This window comes from Salmo salar, chromosome 14 (assembly GCF_965601325.2).
Source record: "Salmo salar chromosome 14, fSalSal1, whole genome shotgun sequence".
Lineage (NCBI taxonomy): Eukaryota > Metazoa > Chordata > Actinopteri > Salmoniformes > Salmonidae > Salmo > Salmo salar.
The window spans coordinates 20,458,873-20,474,372 of NC_138304.1; the positions used below are offsets into that span (position 1 = coordinate 20,458,873).

Consider the following 15,500-nt stretch of genomic DNA (forward strand, 5'->3'; position numbering starts at 1 on the left):
CATCCTGTTCCGGAACCATTTGAATGTTCTTGAGGCTCGAATAGCAATGATCCTCTGTTAAAAAAAAAATTCTACCTGAACTTAGGCTCCATTTCTTTATAACCTCAACATGACTGTAGCAAGGAGACCAGTTCCAACACCAATGCCAGACATGGATTATTGATGAAGAAACAGAAACAAAAAAAATGTAATACCACTGTTAATGCTTCAAGGAGACCAAATAACCCTGCTGGGAATCCAAACTTGGGAGTTGCTTCAGCTTCTACAATGGCTGTATTCTGCATGCCTGGGTTAGGCCAAACAGACCACCAGCTTCAGGAACACACCCATGGTGTTCCACAAACACACTTCTGTGGAGGCTCCTGAAGAACCTTGTTCTCAAACAAACTCGCTCGGAGCGTCTGGTGCCGAGCACCCAACCACGTGCGAGAAAGTTCTGCTCCTGACAAAAGGTGGATGAAGATGTGCAATAACCTCAGAGAGCAAAGCAGGGAGCAGATGTCATAAAAGCTCTTGCTCTGTTTATGGAAGAATACCTTCAAAAAAAAAGGTAGAGCTTCTCAGCAGTGGCAAAAATTTAACTTCTTCCCATCCCAAGACAAAGCCTCGTAAAGTGTTATAAGTGTCCCGTAGTGGGGGCTGGTGTGGGGAGGAAGGGTCATCATAGAAAATGACTGGAATGTAATGAATGGAACAGTATTCAACTCACGGAAACCATAAGCAGTCATGGGATTTAAAAGTGCTACCAGCCACCACTGGACGAGACATGGGCACACACAAAAAGATATGCCACTCATTGGCCTGTTTTGTTTCCCATGGAGCCCTCATGGGGCCATGGACCATAGGTAGCTATGCAAGTAGGCTTGATTCACATGGCGGGCTTGGCGGCCATGGATGGTGCAAAAACTCAGCTGACTGGATCTCTGCCAGGGTGCAAGTAATCTGTTTGCATAGCACTCTGTAAACCACTTACGCACACGTCATGAAGTGTTATGACTTAGCTTCCCGTTAACAATGTTCCAGGAGGCCACGAGCGCTGCCCTTACAGATGCCCTCTCCTGGAGTAGAACTAATAATCCCTACTACTGGGTCACTTCCTGTAGCATGCCCAGTTCCCATCAACGGCAGTCAAATTGTTTCAATCAGGGCCTGTACTCATAGTCTCAGAGTAGGAGTGCTAATCTAGGGTGAACTGTACCTTTTAAATCAGAATGAATAAGGGGGACCTGATCATGGGACTGTTGCGGTGACCGCATTACCGCCACACCGGCGGTTATGAGTCATGAAGGCAGTCAAATTCCACGTGACCGTTTAATCATAACAATTAGCAGTACCTACTTCTTTGTTAACCGCTCAAAACAGAATAGCCGCATGTGCGCACTCCCTCAAATTGTTTGGAGAAAATATTTATATTTTACTCAGCTTTGTTCAAATTGTATTCTTCATACTATAATATAAAATAATGCCATGGAATTCTAAGCCAATCTTGTCTGCTAAATGGATTTGTGTAGCCCACAGCCATATGGCATAGCCAGATCAGGACCTAACATAAGGACAACTCAGAGTATGCTATTCTGTTCTTCTGAAATAGACTACATTTTCTTCACATCATGTTTATTTAGACCTGTCTAAAATAAATATTGGATTTATTGTGCAGGTGTAGAATATATTACATGGATTTATTATACTTTTTTTTAAATGTAGAGGGTCTGCATCAGTGGCTAGTAGGCTATATGTGAAAGCCATGAGATGCTAAATGTGTTTATATTGTGTTTATATATGATGTTATTACTAGTTTATCTAGCGTGTCCTGCGTTGCATATAATCGATGCGGTGCCTGTTAATTTATCATTGAATCACAGCCTACTTCGCCAAACGGGTGATTGAACAAGCGCATTCGCGAAAAAAGCACTGTCGTTGCACCAATGTACCTAACCATAAACATCAATGCCCTTCTTAAAATCAATACACAAGTATATATTTTTAAACCTGCATATTTAGTTAATATTGCCTGCTAACATGAATTTCTTTTAACTAGGGAAATTGTGTCACTTCTCTTGCGTTCTGTGCAAGCAGAGTCAGGGTATATGCAGCAGTTTGGGCCGCCTGGCTCGTTGCGAACTGTGTGAAGACCATTTCTTCCTAACAAAGACCATAATTAATTTGCCAGAATTTTACATAATTATGATATAACATTGAAGGTTGTGCAATGTAACAGCAATATTTAGACTTAGGGATGCCACCCGTTCGATAAAATACGGAACGGTTCCGTATTTCACTGAAAGAATAAATGTTTTGTTTTCGAAATGATAGTTTCCGGATTTGACCATATTAATGACCAAAGGCTCGTATTTCTGTGTGTTATTGTATTATAATTAAGTCTATGATTTGATAGAGCAGTCTGACTGAGCGGTGGTAGACAGCAGCAGGCTCGAAATCATTCATTCAAACAGCACTTTCACTGCGTTTGCCAGCAGCTCTTCGCAATGCTTCAAGCATTGCGCTGTTTATGACTTCAAGCCTATCAACTCCCGAGATCAGACTGGCAATACTAAAGTACCTATTAGAACATCCAATAGTCAAAGGTATATGAAATACAAATGGTATAGAGAGAAATAGTCCTATAATAACTACAGGCTAAAACTTCTTACCTGGGAATATTGAAGACTCATGTTAAAAGGAACCACCAGCTTTCATATGTTCTCATGTTCTGAGCAAGGAACTTGAACATTAGCTTTTATACATGGCACATATTGCACTTTTACTTTCTTCTCCAACACTTTGTTTTTGCATTATTTAAACCAAATTGAACATGAACATTATTTATTTGAGACTAAATTGATTTTATTATATTAAGTTAAAATAAGTGTTCATTCAGTATTGTTGTAATTGTCATTATTACAAATATATATATATAAAAAATAAAAAAGTCGGCCGATTATTCAGTATAGGTTTTTTTTTGGTCCTCCAATAATCGGTATTGGTGTTAAAATCATAAATCGGTCGACCTTTACAACACACCATGTTCATTCTCCTTCACGGAGACCTAACTAACGTACGTGTGGCCTTTCCATTAACATGTCATGTTTTCAAAAGCTGGAAACTCAAATATGACCGCTTTTGTCAGTACCTTGCATGCAGCAGGAAACTGGTGAAAATCGTCATAGATGCAAAACCTACTAGGCTATTCAAAACGCCCTGCAATCAAATATTTAATCATATGGCTCATTTTTAGAGCAATAAAGTAATGATTTGAAACCCAACTTCCACCTCAATGATGTTTGCTCACTTCCCTTCATGGAGTTAAAAAGGAACTTCTGTCACTGGTATAAGAAATATGGTGGAAACTATTCAGAGAATGCTTGCCAAAGTCATGCTTCAGTGGTTGACTCCACAGTGAGCCTGTGGTCAAGGGCAGTGTCCCAAATGGCTCCCTACTCCCTTTTTAGAGCACTACTTTTTACCAGGGTCCAAAGGACTCTGGTCAAAAGCATTGCATGAGATAGGGCATAGAGTGCAGGGCAGAGTCATTGCCACAGGGATCACCACACATAATCACACAAGCTTTTAATCCAGCATTGTGCCCGTTTTTGGAGCTGGAAGCCAGGCCACTGTCTCACACAGCCCTGCTGTGACAGAGATCAAACAGTTCAGCAACAAAATGTGCAACATCCTAGCCTGGGTACCAGTAATTGTGGCATCATGCCCCTCCTTACCCGTTTGTTTGGCATGACAGGAAGTGGTAAAATAACACCAACAGACTGGTACCAAGGCTAGCAACATTCTATGGACTCATAACACATTGTGGACTGTGGGAAGTAATGCCAATAATGTCTCTACGGTACTTGGAGGTCGTCCTTTAGAACATAACAAGAACAAGTCCATAATTGAGCCATTGCCTTGGATAGTCTTGTTTGAACGTTGATTGGAATGGCTGTATAGACTCTGGTCATAGGGCATTATCTAAGTGGTGCAGGACAGTGTGTGATGCACATGACCAGCGCAACAACTCGTTCTTCCCACAATCACATGCCCATCCTGAGGCATTGCAGATCAGATCAAAGGCAGTTACACACTAATTAAAATCATTTGTTTAATGATATTAAATGATATCCTTGGGCAAGCCCGTCAAATGGAACCTATTCCTTTTGGTGGTTGCAATAATTAGGCTATCAGTCAAACCAAAAATAACTCATCTCAATTCTTATTGCACAATATCGAGTAGGCCTATAGGTTTTACTAAGCACAGGAGTGAGGACGACAACATTCATCCTTTCACACCCAGCACGGACAATGAAAAGGAAACACTGTCAACAAGTTGTCTGAGTGTTTCTCCTCTACCCCAATACTAGGCCTAATAGCCTACATGTCACATCAGGATTTGAAACACAGTCAAAAAGTTCCAATCCGTGGATGTCACACTCAATATAGGCTACTCGATCGTTAGTCTTGTCATAAGCAGTAATATTCCATCTGAACAACGTACATTTTCTGAGGATTTTGTTCAAGAACAGGACAAAAAGAAAAAGCTGCCAAGAAAAGCAATGCCAGTCTGTCAATACAATTTCTTCTTATGAGGTGATTTAAGGCCTGGGTTGTGTGCGAAATGGAACCCTATTCCCTACAGTGGCAAAAAGAAGTATGCGAACCCTTTGGAATTACCTGGATTTCTGCATAAATTGGTCATAAAATGTGATCTGAACTTTATCTAGGTCACAACAAACAGTCTGCTTAAACTAATAACACAAACAATTATACGTTTTCATGTCTTTATTGAACACACCGTGTAAACATTCACAGTGCAGAGGGGGAAAAGTATGTGAACTCTTGGATTTAATAACTGGTTGACCCTCCTTTGGCAACATTAACCTCAACCAAACGTTTTCTGTAGTTGCGGATCAGACCTGTAGAATGGTCAGGAGGAATTTGACCATTCCTCTTCACAAATCTGTTTCAGTTCAGCAATATTCTTGGGATGTCTGGTATGAACTGCTCTCGAGGTCATGCCACAGCATCTAAATCAGGTTGAGGTCAGGACTGACTGGGCCACTTCAGAAGGTGTATTTTCTTCTGTTGAAGCCATTCTGTTGTTGATTTACTTCTGTGTTTTGGGTTGTTGTCCTGTTGCATCACCCAACTTCTGTTGAGCTTCCATTGGCGGACAGATAGCCTTACATTTTCCTGCAAAATGTCTTGATAAACTTGGAAATTCATTTTCCCGTCTGATAGTAAGTTGTCCAGGCCCTGAAGCAGCCCCAAACCACAATGCTCCCTCCACCATACTTTACAGTTGAGGTGAGGTTTTGATGTTGGTGTGCTGCCTTTTTTCTCCGCACATGTTGTTTGGAAGGACATACAACACTGTCATTTCATCTGTCCACAGAATATTTTGCCAGCAGCGCTCTGGAACATCCAGGTGCACTTTTGCAAACTTCAAACGTGCAGCAATGTTTATTTTGGACAGCAGTGGCTTCTTCCATGGTGTCCTCCCATGAACACCATTCTTGTTTAGTGTTTTACGTATTGTAGACTCGTCAACAGAGATGTTAGCATATTCCAGAGATTTCTCTAAGTCTTAAGCTGATGCTCTAGGGTTCTTCTTAACCTCATTGAGCATTCTGCGCTGTGCTCTTGCAGTCATCTTTGCAGGATGGCCCCTCCTAGGGAGAGTAGCAAAAGTGCTGAACTTTCTCCATTTACAGACAATTTGTCTTATCGTGGACTGATGAACATCAAGGCTTTTAAGGATACTTTTGTAACCCTTTCCAAGTTTATGCAAGTCAACAATTCTTAATCTTAGGTCTTCTGAGATCTCTTTTGTTTGAGGCATGGTTCACGTCAGGCAATTTCGTGAGTGTTTTTTATAGGGCAGGGCAGCTCTAACCAACATCTCATTGATTGGACTCCAGGTTAGCTTACTCCTGACTCCAATTAGCTTTTGGAGAAGTCATTAGCCTAGGGGTTCCCAACCCACACTGTGAATGTGTAAATGATGTATTCAATATAGACAAAAATACAATACCTTGTGAGTTATTAGTTTAAGCACACTATGTCCATTGTTGTAACTTAGAGGAAGATCAGATACAAATTTGATGATCAACTTATGCAGAAATCCAGGTAATTCCAAAGGGTTCACATACTTTTTCTTGCCACTGTATATAAAACACACTTCTTTTGATGGGCCCAATATAGGTAAAAGTGCGCAATTTGGGGCATAACCATTGAGTTATGAGGTGAATTAAGGCCTGGTGTTTCTCTCTCTGCCGGAAGCATTCCACTTTAAATGGCAGAGAAGTTACCAGAGGGTCCTATACGGCAGACCAGTGCCGGAACACCCAAACTAAGCTAAATCCTGACCACTATTAAGCATGTGTTCAAAATGGCACCCTATTCCTTTTATACTGGACTACTTTTGAGTGCACTACATAGGGAATATGGTGCCATTTGGGTGCCAAGCTGTGTCAAGTTGGCGTTAATACTGATCTTAGTACATCCATGACCAAAGAGTTTTGTGACACAGTCAGTTGACATCACACTGCTCTAGAATCCAACTAAAATTGCCAGTGTGGGGAGCAACAGCAGAAGCAATAGCTATATACTAAACGACTATAGTGGGTTTATTTTCTGCTGTGGGTGGGAAGTTCACAGGGAGCTCTGGGTTTTTAGATCAAAGCACACATAATGAGTCTTTGATTTTGGGCCTCATTTCCACCCTAGAAGCCCAATTCACTCTCAGCTTGAGAACAGTCAGTATTTCCCCACTTTTCACTCCCTGCAATCAGGTCGGCTGCTTAGTTAGACTTCTATGCATGTTACGATTATTGTCCGTTTCTTGCCATTGATTGTCAGTTTGGTAAGAATTTTATTACAGAATTTCGATGTGAGGGCAAAAGAAAACTTTAACCAATGTGTAAACTACACTGACAACACACAGACACACTCTACAAAGTAATTCATATGCAGGATTATATTGATATAGAAAAGGCTAAGTGTAGGCTGAATCCCCCAGATATGCTCCACCAGTCTGCCTCCCAGTCACAGCCTCGGGATAGGAATAGGTCCATTTTTCTCCAGGACTCCACTGTCAGACCTCATTGAATAATTGAAAAGACATGCACTGCATCATGTCATCTGGGTTACTAACATGGAAACAAATGAGACTGCTCCTCCACACAATGCTGTGCCATGCAGGATTTATTGATGGAATTCTCATGGTCCTGTAGATCTAATATCAACGTAATCAAGTGCAATATGGAGAAATGGCTGCGCCATTTCCTGGTTGCAATCATTTGAATAGTTTGCCTAATTTCAGTTTGTGTGACAAAACAAGCAGTCATTGTGTAGAGGATCATTGTACCATCTAAACCGCTGTGAAATATATTTTCCATAACCAAAAATATTGTACATTCAGCTGTTTGAATCTGGTGTACAAAACTGAAAGTAAAAGATGCAAAAACTCAACTTAACGGGAAGCATAGAAATGGTGCACATGGAACAGATATACCGCTTCTCAGACTTGCTTTCAATGAGAATAACAGAACTATAACTCACATGTTTATGTGAATTTGGTCAGGTCGCCCAAAAAGTTACATATTGTAGCTTTACATTACAGTTAACAATGCTCTTAACCACTAAATATAAATAAATGTCTTAAGCTTTGCAAAATGGTCTGCACCCTGCAGCCATATTCAAAAACAAAGTTTCTGCTCGTCTCCTCCTGTCTTAGTGGGAAAAGGAACATTCTGTGGAAGCGAATCAGACAGCCTGCTACTGTATCAACAAATTGGCATTCCCAAAACTGGGCAATCAAATGTAACCTGTTATCCTGCTCTCAGCTGTCCAGGCATGCCAGTACAACCATCATATGCTAAGAAATTGCACAATGTAACAGTCAACAGTACCATTTATCCCTCCATCCTCCAGGGCTTTTTGCACTCAAGATGCATGCAGCCCAACTAAGCTTCTTCCACTTCCAGTTCAACCACTTGAGACAAAATGAAAACAAACCAAGGCGAGAACCATTGGTCAAGAAGGTGACCAAGAACCTTATGGTCAGAGTTCCTCTGTGGAGATGGGAGAACCTTGCAGAAGGACAACCATCTCTGCAGCAATCCACCAATCAGGCCTTTATGGTAGTGGCCAGACAGAAGCCACTCCTCAGTAAAAGACACGTCTCACAAAGACATGACGGTTGGAACCAAAAATCTCAAATTTGGACTCATAAGAACAAAAAGGAAAGATTTCCACTGGCCTAATGTCCATTGCACATGTTCCTTGGCCCAAGCAAGTCTTCTTATTGGTTTCCTTTAGTAGTGGTTTCTTTGCAGCAATACAACCATGAAGACCTGATTCACAGAGTCTCCTCTGAACAGTTGATGTTGAGATGTGTCTGTGGGGTTGCAAAGTGTCAGAAACTTTCCGGTAAATTTCCCAGAAGTTTTCCATGGGAAGTTAAACCCTGGAATTTGGGGAATTTCACTTAAATTCATCAAAAAAAAGTTAGCTTATAACCGTGGATCTTTTTTGTGGGATACACATGGCAATTCTAGGTCATGTGGCATATTTTGGTTAAACTATCACCAATTCAATGGAATTGCAACCCTCTGCAAGCTCAGTGCATTCTTCCATCACATGTGCAGTGCACTCTTCCATCACATGTATAGCTGATTCTCAAGATCTTGCACACTAATGAGATGCTATTGAGCCCACAATACTACACTGTCTGAGCCAAGGACTACATGCGTTCTGGTAAGTTTTGATTACAATACAGGGTGGGGTGAACATATTTTATAGGACATACATGATTTTTTGTTAACTAGTAAATAGTAGCCTACAGCAAAGTGTGCTTAAATAATTTCTAACTTGTTAGCAATTTCTGCTAGTTGGTTCTTGCTACCATGTGGGTTTCAACTTGCTTAAACCTGCTAACTTAGGAGTGTTAATTCACCTGTTTTAATACGTTTCCTTTTAAAACATGTATATTACAAAGGAGTTGTTTAATCTAACTGCCTAACTATTTACTGTACATGGAATTGTATTATTTTTTTTCTTTTTCTTCTAATCTTTACAGGAAAATGCCACAGGCACTATCTGATGTGTGGAGACATTTCACTGCAGCTAATGTAGAAGGAAAAGCTGTGTACATTTGCAAATATTGTTCCAAATCCTATGTGAAAAATGCAACAAAGAAGCAGAATCATCTGGCCAAGTGCATAAAGTTCCCTCAGCGCTCATAACAACCAACCTCTGACAAAAGTCCCTCTACTTCTATTAGAGGTGAAAATGATGAACCAGACACCTTATCGATAGCAACCGCTCATGGTCCTCCTGGAATCAGAAGTTTTTTTGAGTCAATGGAGGAGCGTAGTCAGAGAAATGCTGATGAATGTCTTGCTCGAGCTGTGTATGCAACTGGTTCACCTCTGATGCTCACAGGCAATGTGTATTGGAAGAGATTTCTGAATGTTCTTCCCCCAGCATACACCTCTCCAACCAGACATGCTTTAACTACTCATTTGCTGGATGCAGAGTTCAACCGAGTTCAAGTGAAGGTCAAGCAAATCATAGAGAAAGCAGGCTGTATTGCAATCATCTCTGATGGGTGGTCGAATGTTCGTGGGTAAGGAATAATTAACTACATCTCCACCCCTCAACCAGTATTCTACAAGAGCACAGACACAAGGGACAACAGACACACCGGTCTCTACATTTCAGATGATCTGAAGGCAGTCATCAATGACCTTGGACAACTGAAGGTATTTGCACTGGTGAGAGACAATTCTGAAAACATGAAGGCTGTTTGGTCTAAAGTGGAGGAGTCCTACCCTCACATCCACTGTGCTGCTCATGCATTTCATCTGCTCCTCAAGGACATCATGGCACTGAAAACAATTGATACACACTACAAGAAAGCCAAGGAAATGGTTAGGTTTGTGAAGGGTCATCAAGTTATAGCAGCAATCTACCTCACCAAGCAAAGTGAGAAGAATAAGAGCACCACATTGAAGCTGCCCAGCAACATCCGTTGGGGTGGTGTCATCATGTTTGACAGTCTCCTGGAGGTGAAGGAGTCTCTCCAAGAAATGGCCATATCACATATTCTGCTGATATGGACAGCCCCATCAAGAGGATTATCCAGGATGATGTATTTTGGGAGAGAGTGGTAAGCAGCCTGAAACCTATAGCAGTAGCCATTGCACGGATTGAGGGAGACAATGCCATCCTGTCTGATGTTCAGACTCTGCTTGCAGATGTAAGAGAAGAAATCCATACGGCCCTGCCCACTTCAATGTTGCTCCAAGCAGAGGAAACTGCAGTTCTGAAATACATAAAAAATTGAAGACTTCTGCCTGAAGCCCATACACGCCACAGCGTACATGTTGGACCCCAAGTATGCTGGCAAGAGCATCCTGTCTGGTGCAGAGATCAACGAGGCCTATGGTGTCATCACTACCGTGTCTTGCTGCCTTGGCCTGGTAGAGGACAAGGTTCTTGGCAGTCTGGCGAAGTACACTTCCAAGCAAGGGCTTTGGGATGGAGATGCAATATGGCAGTCCTGCCAACATCTCCCATCAGCCACCTGGTAGAAGGGTTTTTGTGGATCTGAGGCTCTTTCCCCTGTTGCCTCCATCATCCTCCAAATCCCACCAACATCGGCCGCCTCAGAGCACAACTGGTCCTTGTTTGGGAACACACACATCAAAGCACGCAACAGGCTGACCAATAGAAGGGTTGAAAAATTGGTGGCCATCCGGCCAAATTTGAGGCTTTTTGAGCCTGACAACGAGCCATCCTCAACTAGGTTGGAAAGTGAAGATGAGGCCTCAGAGTCTGATGTTCAAGAGGTGGACATTGAGGAGGTCCAGGGAGAAGACATGGAAGCCTGAGAGGAAGACAACCAAAGCTATAGTTTCTAGACGATCATTTTACAGATGTATGTTGAAAACGTTTTTGGGAGATGCGGTGGATCATTGGGGATCATTCAATATTCCCTTTATTTTGTTGTTCAGTGAAATCATCTCATGTGAAGAGTCAACTCATATAATTAAAGTTTAATTCGTAAATACATTATATATATTTTTTTTTCTATTGGAAGGATTTAATCATTTGCAATTATGTCTACGTATGATAAGGAAAAAGGTTTGTTTCTGTCTCCATATGATATGGTCAATATTTCCAATGCAAAAAACATCTACATTTAAATGGTATTAATATATTATTTTGCATATATTCCCATTAATTCCCACAGAAAGTTTCCATCTCTGAATATTCCCCAAAATGTGCAACCCTATGTGTCTGTTACTTGCACTCTGTGAAGCATTTATTTGGGCTGCAATTTCTGAGGCTGGTAACTCTAATGAACTTATCCTCTGCAGCAAAGGTAACTCTGGGTCTTCCTTTCCTGTGGCAGTCCTCATAAGAGCCAGTTTCATCATAGCGCTTGATGGTTTTTGCAACTGCACTTGAAAAAAATGTCAACGTTCTTGAAATGTTCCATTTGCCTGACCTTTGTGTCTTAAAGCAATGATGGACTGTCATTTCTCTTTGCTTATTTGAGCTGTTCTTTACATAATATGGACTTGGTCTTTTAACAAATAGGGCTATCGTCTGTATACCACCCCTACCTTGACACAACACAACTGACTGGCTCAAACGCATTAAGGTTAAGAAATTCCACAAATTAACTTTTAACAAGGCCCACCTGTTAATTGAAATGCATTCCAGGTGACTACCTCATGAAGCTGGTTGAGAAAATGCCAAGAGTGCAAAGCTGTCAAGGCAAAGGGTGGCTACTTTGAAGAATCTCAAATACAAAATATATTTTCATTTGTTTAACACTTTCTTGGTTGCTACATGATTCTGTATGTGTTATTTCATAGTTTTGATGTCTTCCCTATTATTTTTACGACATAGAAAATAGTAAAAATAAAGAAAAACCCTGGAATGAGTAGGTGTGTCCAAACTTTTGACTGGTACTGTATATATTCATTGGCTATGTCAAAGCTATTTTGTAAATTATAAATATTGTTACATTATTTGCTCAAACACTTAATCTGCAAAAATTACAAGTTAATTAGTGGGTGATGGTGATATCAGAAGTGGGGGAACAGAAAAAACAAAGGTTACATTGCAGCCCCACCTTCACTTTGTCCACATTATGTTATGTTACATCCTTATTCTAAAATGTATTGCCCCCCCCCTCAATCTCCACACAACACTATAATGACAAAGCAAAAACTGTTTTTTGTGTGCAAATGTATATATTCTTAGCTGAAATATAACATTTACATAAGTATTCAGACCCTTTACTCAGTACTTTGTTGTAGCACCTTTGGCAGCGATTACAGCCTCGAGTCTTGAGTATGACGCTACAAGCTTGGCACCCCTGTATTTGGTGAGTTTCTCCCATTCTTCTCTGCAGATCCTCTCAAGCTCTGTCAGGTTGGATGGGGAGCATCGCTACATAGCTATTTTCAGGTCTCTCCCGAGATGTTCGATCGGGTTTAAGTCCGGGCTCTGGCTGGGCCACTCAAGGATATTCAGAAACTTGTCCCGAAGAAACTCCTGTGTTGTCTTAGCTGTGTACTTAGGGTCGTTGTCCTGCTAGAAGGTGAACCTTCGCCCCAGTCTGAGGTCCTGAGTGCTCTGGAGCAGGTTTTCATCAAGGATCTCTCTGTACTTTGCTCTGTTCATCTTTCCCTTGATACTGACTAGTCTCCCTGCCGCTGAAAAACATACCCACAGCATGATGCTGCGACACACATCATGCTTCACCTTAGGTATGGTATTGGCCTGGTGATGCGCAGTACATGGTTTCCTCTAAACGTGATGATTGGCATTCAGGCCAAAGAGTTCATTCTTGATCTCATCTGATCAGAGAATCTTGTTTCTCATGGTCAGAGTCTTTAGGTGCCTTTTGGCAAACTCCAAGCAGGCAGTCATGTGCCTTTTACTTTGGAGTGGCTTCCATCTGGCCATTCTACCATAAAGGCCTGATTGGTGGAGTGCTGCAGAGAAGGTTGTCCTTCTGGAAGATTCTCCCATCTCCACAGAGGAACTCTGGAACTCTGCCAGAGTGACCATCGGGTTCTTGGTCAATTCCCTGACCAAGGGCCTTCTCCCCCGATTGCTCAGTTTGGCCGGGCAGCCAGCTCTAGGAAGAGTCTTGGTGGTTCCAAACTTTTTTCATTTAAGAATGATGGAGGCCACTGTGTTCTTGGGGACCTTCAATGCTGTCAACATTTTTTGGTAACCTTGCCCAGATCTGTGCCTCGACACAATCCTGTCTCAGAGCACTATGGACAATTCCTTTGACCTCATGGCTTGGTTTTTGCTCTGACATGCACTGTCAACTGTGGGACCTTATATAGACGTAACAAAATTTGTGAAAAGAGAAGCAGTCTGAATACTTTCCAAATGCACTATACATGATTTACACAAACAGTATATACACATCATCATGTACACACACAGAGGAGCCAGCTCAAGACAGATACAGCTGAGAAGCCCAGCTCATGAGTTCCATCATCTGCAGACTTAAATTTAGAATGGAAAATTAATGTGTTTATGCAACAAATGTTACTGCATTGAATCGAATCGTATCGAAGCGAATCGCATGGATTCGTTCTCTAATCAAACCTAATCGTTTCAAACTAAAATGTATCAGAGCCCATGTATCTAGACACGTATCGAATCGTCTTGAAAAGGAAAGATGCACATCCCTAACAGATATACTATTTGTTTGAAGCTTTCTTCCTTGACTGATAGCCTAGCAAGCTACAGCTTCTTAGCCAACTATCCCAACATAATAGGATAATTAGCAAGAGGAACAAAGAGAAACGGATGCCGATGAAAATGTAGGCTATCCAATAGGCATAAAATCGATACGAAACATTATGCTTTTTATCTAGTACCCCATTTCAAAAACTAGAATGCGATCCTGCAGTATGCTGGTGCTAACTAGCTAGCTAGTTAGCAAACAGTCAGCTAGCTAACAACTCTCAGAGAATCAAATCTCGGATTGTTTGCTAACTAGTTAGCTAGCTAGCATCCTTATCCTCTACTTATAGACCACCTAATTAGGTTTGCATTTTATATCCCAGTTAGATCGGTAATTAACACTACATTTTAGTAGTTATCTACCATCTTTTCATGCACTATGGTAGGGAAAGGGTGAAGTCCAAAAGGAAGTTTTTCGTGGGGTTTGCAGAGGGCTCGACCAGTTATGACTATGCATCACTCAACATCAACAACTCAGCCGAATTTATAGCAAAATCTTTTTTTTTGTTTCGAATCGTTTATGTATATTTCCCTTTCATCGCTGTTACAAATCTGCGACATATTCGCTCGACACTCGCTCCAGGCATTGCACCATTGTTTCCAATCCGCTGTGGAACACTTGAAAGAAACGCGTGATCCAAAGTAACAGCGACGTACCTTTGCAATGGCTTTTTTGTATCTCATGACGGCTTGCTGGATGAGAGTATGGACTTTGATATTTCCATCTCCGCATGGTACCACCACCCTAGTCCTTCCAAAACACACCGTCACTTTCATAGTTTAATATCCGATATATTTTGCCCAGATTCGGAGGTAAACCGACGATAAATTCTCCCTTTGAAAGTCAGCCGAAACATGAAGTTTCTGTGGTTTTTGTATCCTTAAAGAGATGAGACCGAACGATCTTTCACCTTATCTCCAGGGACGACATTGTTCGCTTGTATTTCTGACCACCTGTTTAGTCTTTCTCCCTCTATTTCGACGTTCCCAGACTAGACTGGAGCAGGGAGCAAGAGAATCACCCAGAGATTGGGGAACGGCCTCCACCCGCTGGTCAAGTTTGGAACTGTCGAAGGTGATATAAAGCGCGGGCAAGGCAAGCATTTTCACCCATGCCTGCGTAAATAATTGGGTCATTTCTAAATATTAGGAGATCTTGCCAATATTCGTTATGGAAAGATAGCCCTATCACCAATCACTCCAAAATCTTACCAATTCCTTTTATTGTTATAATTGTGTGTGTGTGTGTGTGTGTGTGTGTGTGTGTGTGTGTGTGTGTGTGTGTGAGTGAGTGAGTGAGTGAGTGAGTGAGTGAGTGAGTGAGTGAGTGAGTGAGTGAGTGAGTGAGTGAGTGAGTGAGTGAGTGAGAATATATATGTTCTGCAACATGAAAGTCAATTTAAATAGAACAGCTGCCTGCTTAAATCTCAAAAAGGACTATTTTGAGAAATCCAACTTTAACAAAGATGCCCAGCACTTACAATATAGTGTATTATTATTATTATTATTATTATTATTATTTAATAACAGCAGTCTCAAGGACATGTTCTGGCCACAGAACCTTGATCTCCACCTGCCCAATGACATTTTGGTGATTTGTTCTAGTGCCCTGCCCTAAAACTGAAACCAAGCCCCAATGAAAACCAGAGTAAATCCATGTGTGAAGCTTGTGAAACAGCTGCCTTGGCACATAGTCATGCTCTGAAGAACTGGTCTATGTG

The 15,500-nt window shown here is 41.4% G+C and overlaps 1 protein-coding gene across 5 annotated transcripts in view; it reads right to left on the reverse strand.

The window, feature by feature from the left end:
- LOC106568841 (partitioning defective 3 homolog) overlaps positions 1 to 14,786 on the reverse strand; it is a 242,394-nt gene extending 227,608 nt beyond the window's left edge. For all 5 annotated transcript variants that reach the window (XM_014139557.3, XM_014139559.3, XM_014139555.3 and 2 more), the window contains exon 1: positions 14,437 to 14,786. In XM_014139557.3, coding sequence (XP_013995032.3) covers positions 14,437 to 14,556 — 120 coding nt within the window. In that variant the 5' untranslated portion in view covers positions 14,557 to 14,786. The remainder of the gene's footprint in view (positions 1 to 14,436) is intronic.
- Positions 14,787 to 15,500: the final 714 nt, after the last annotated feature.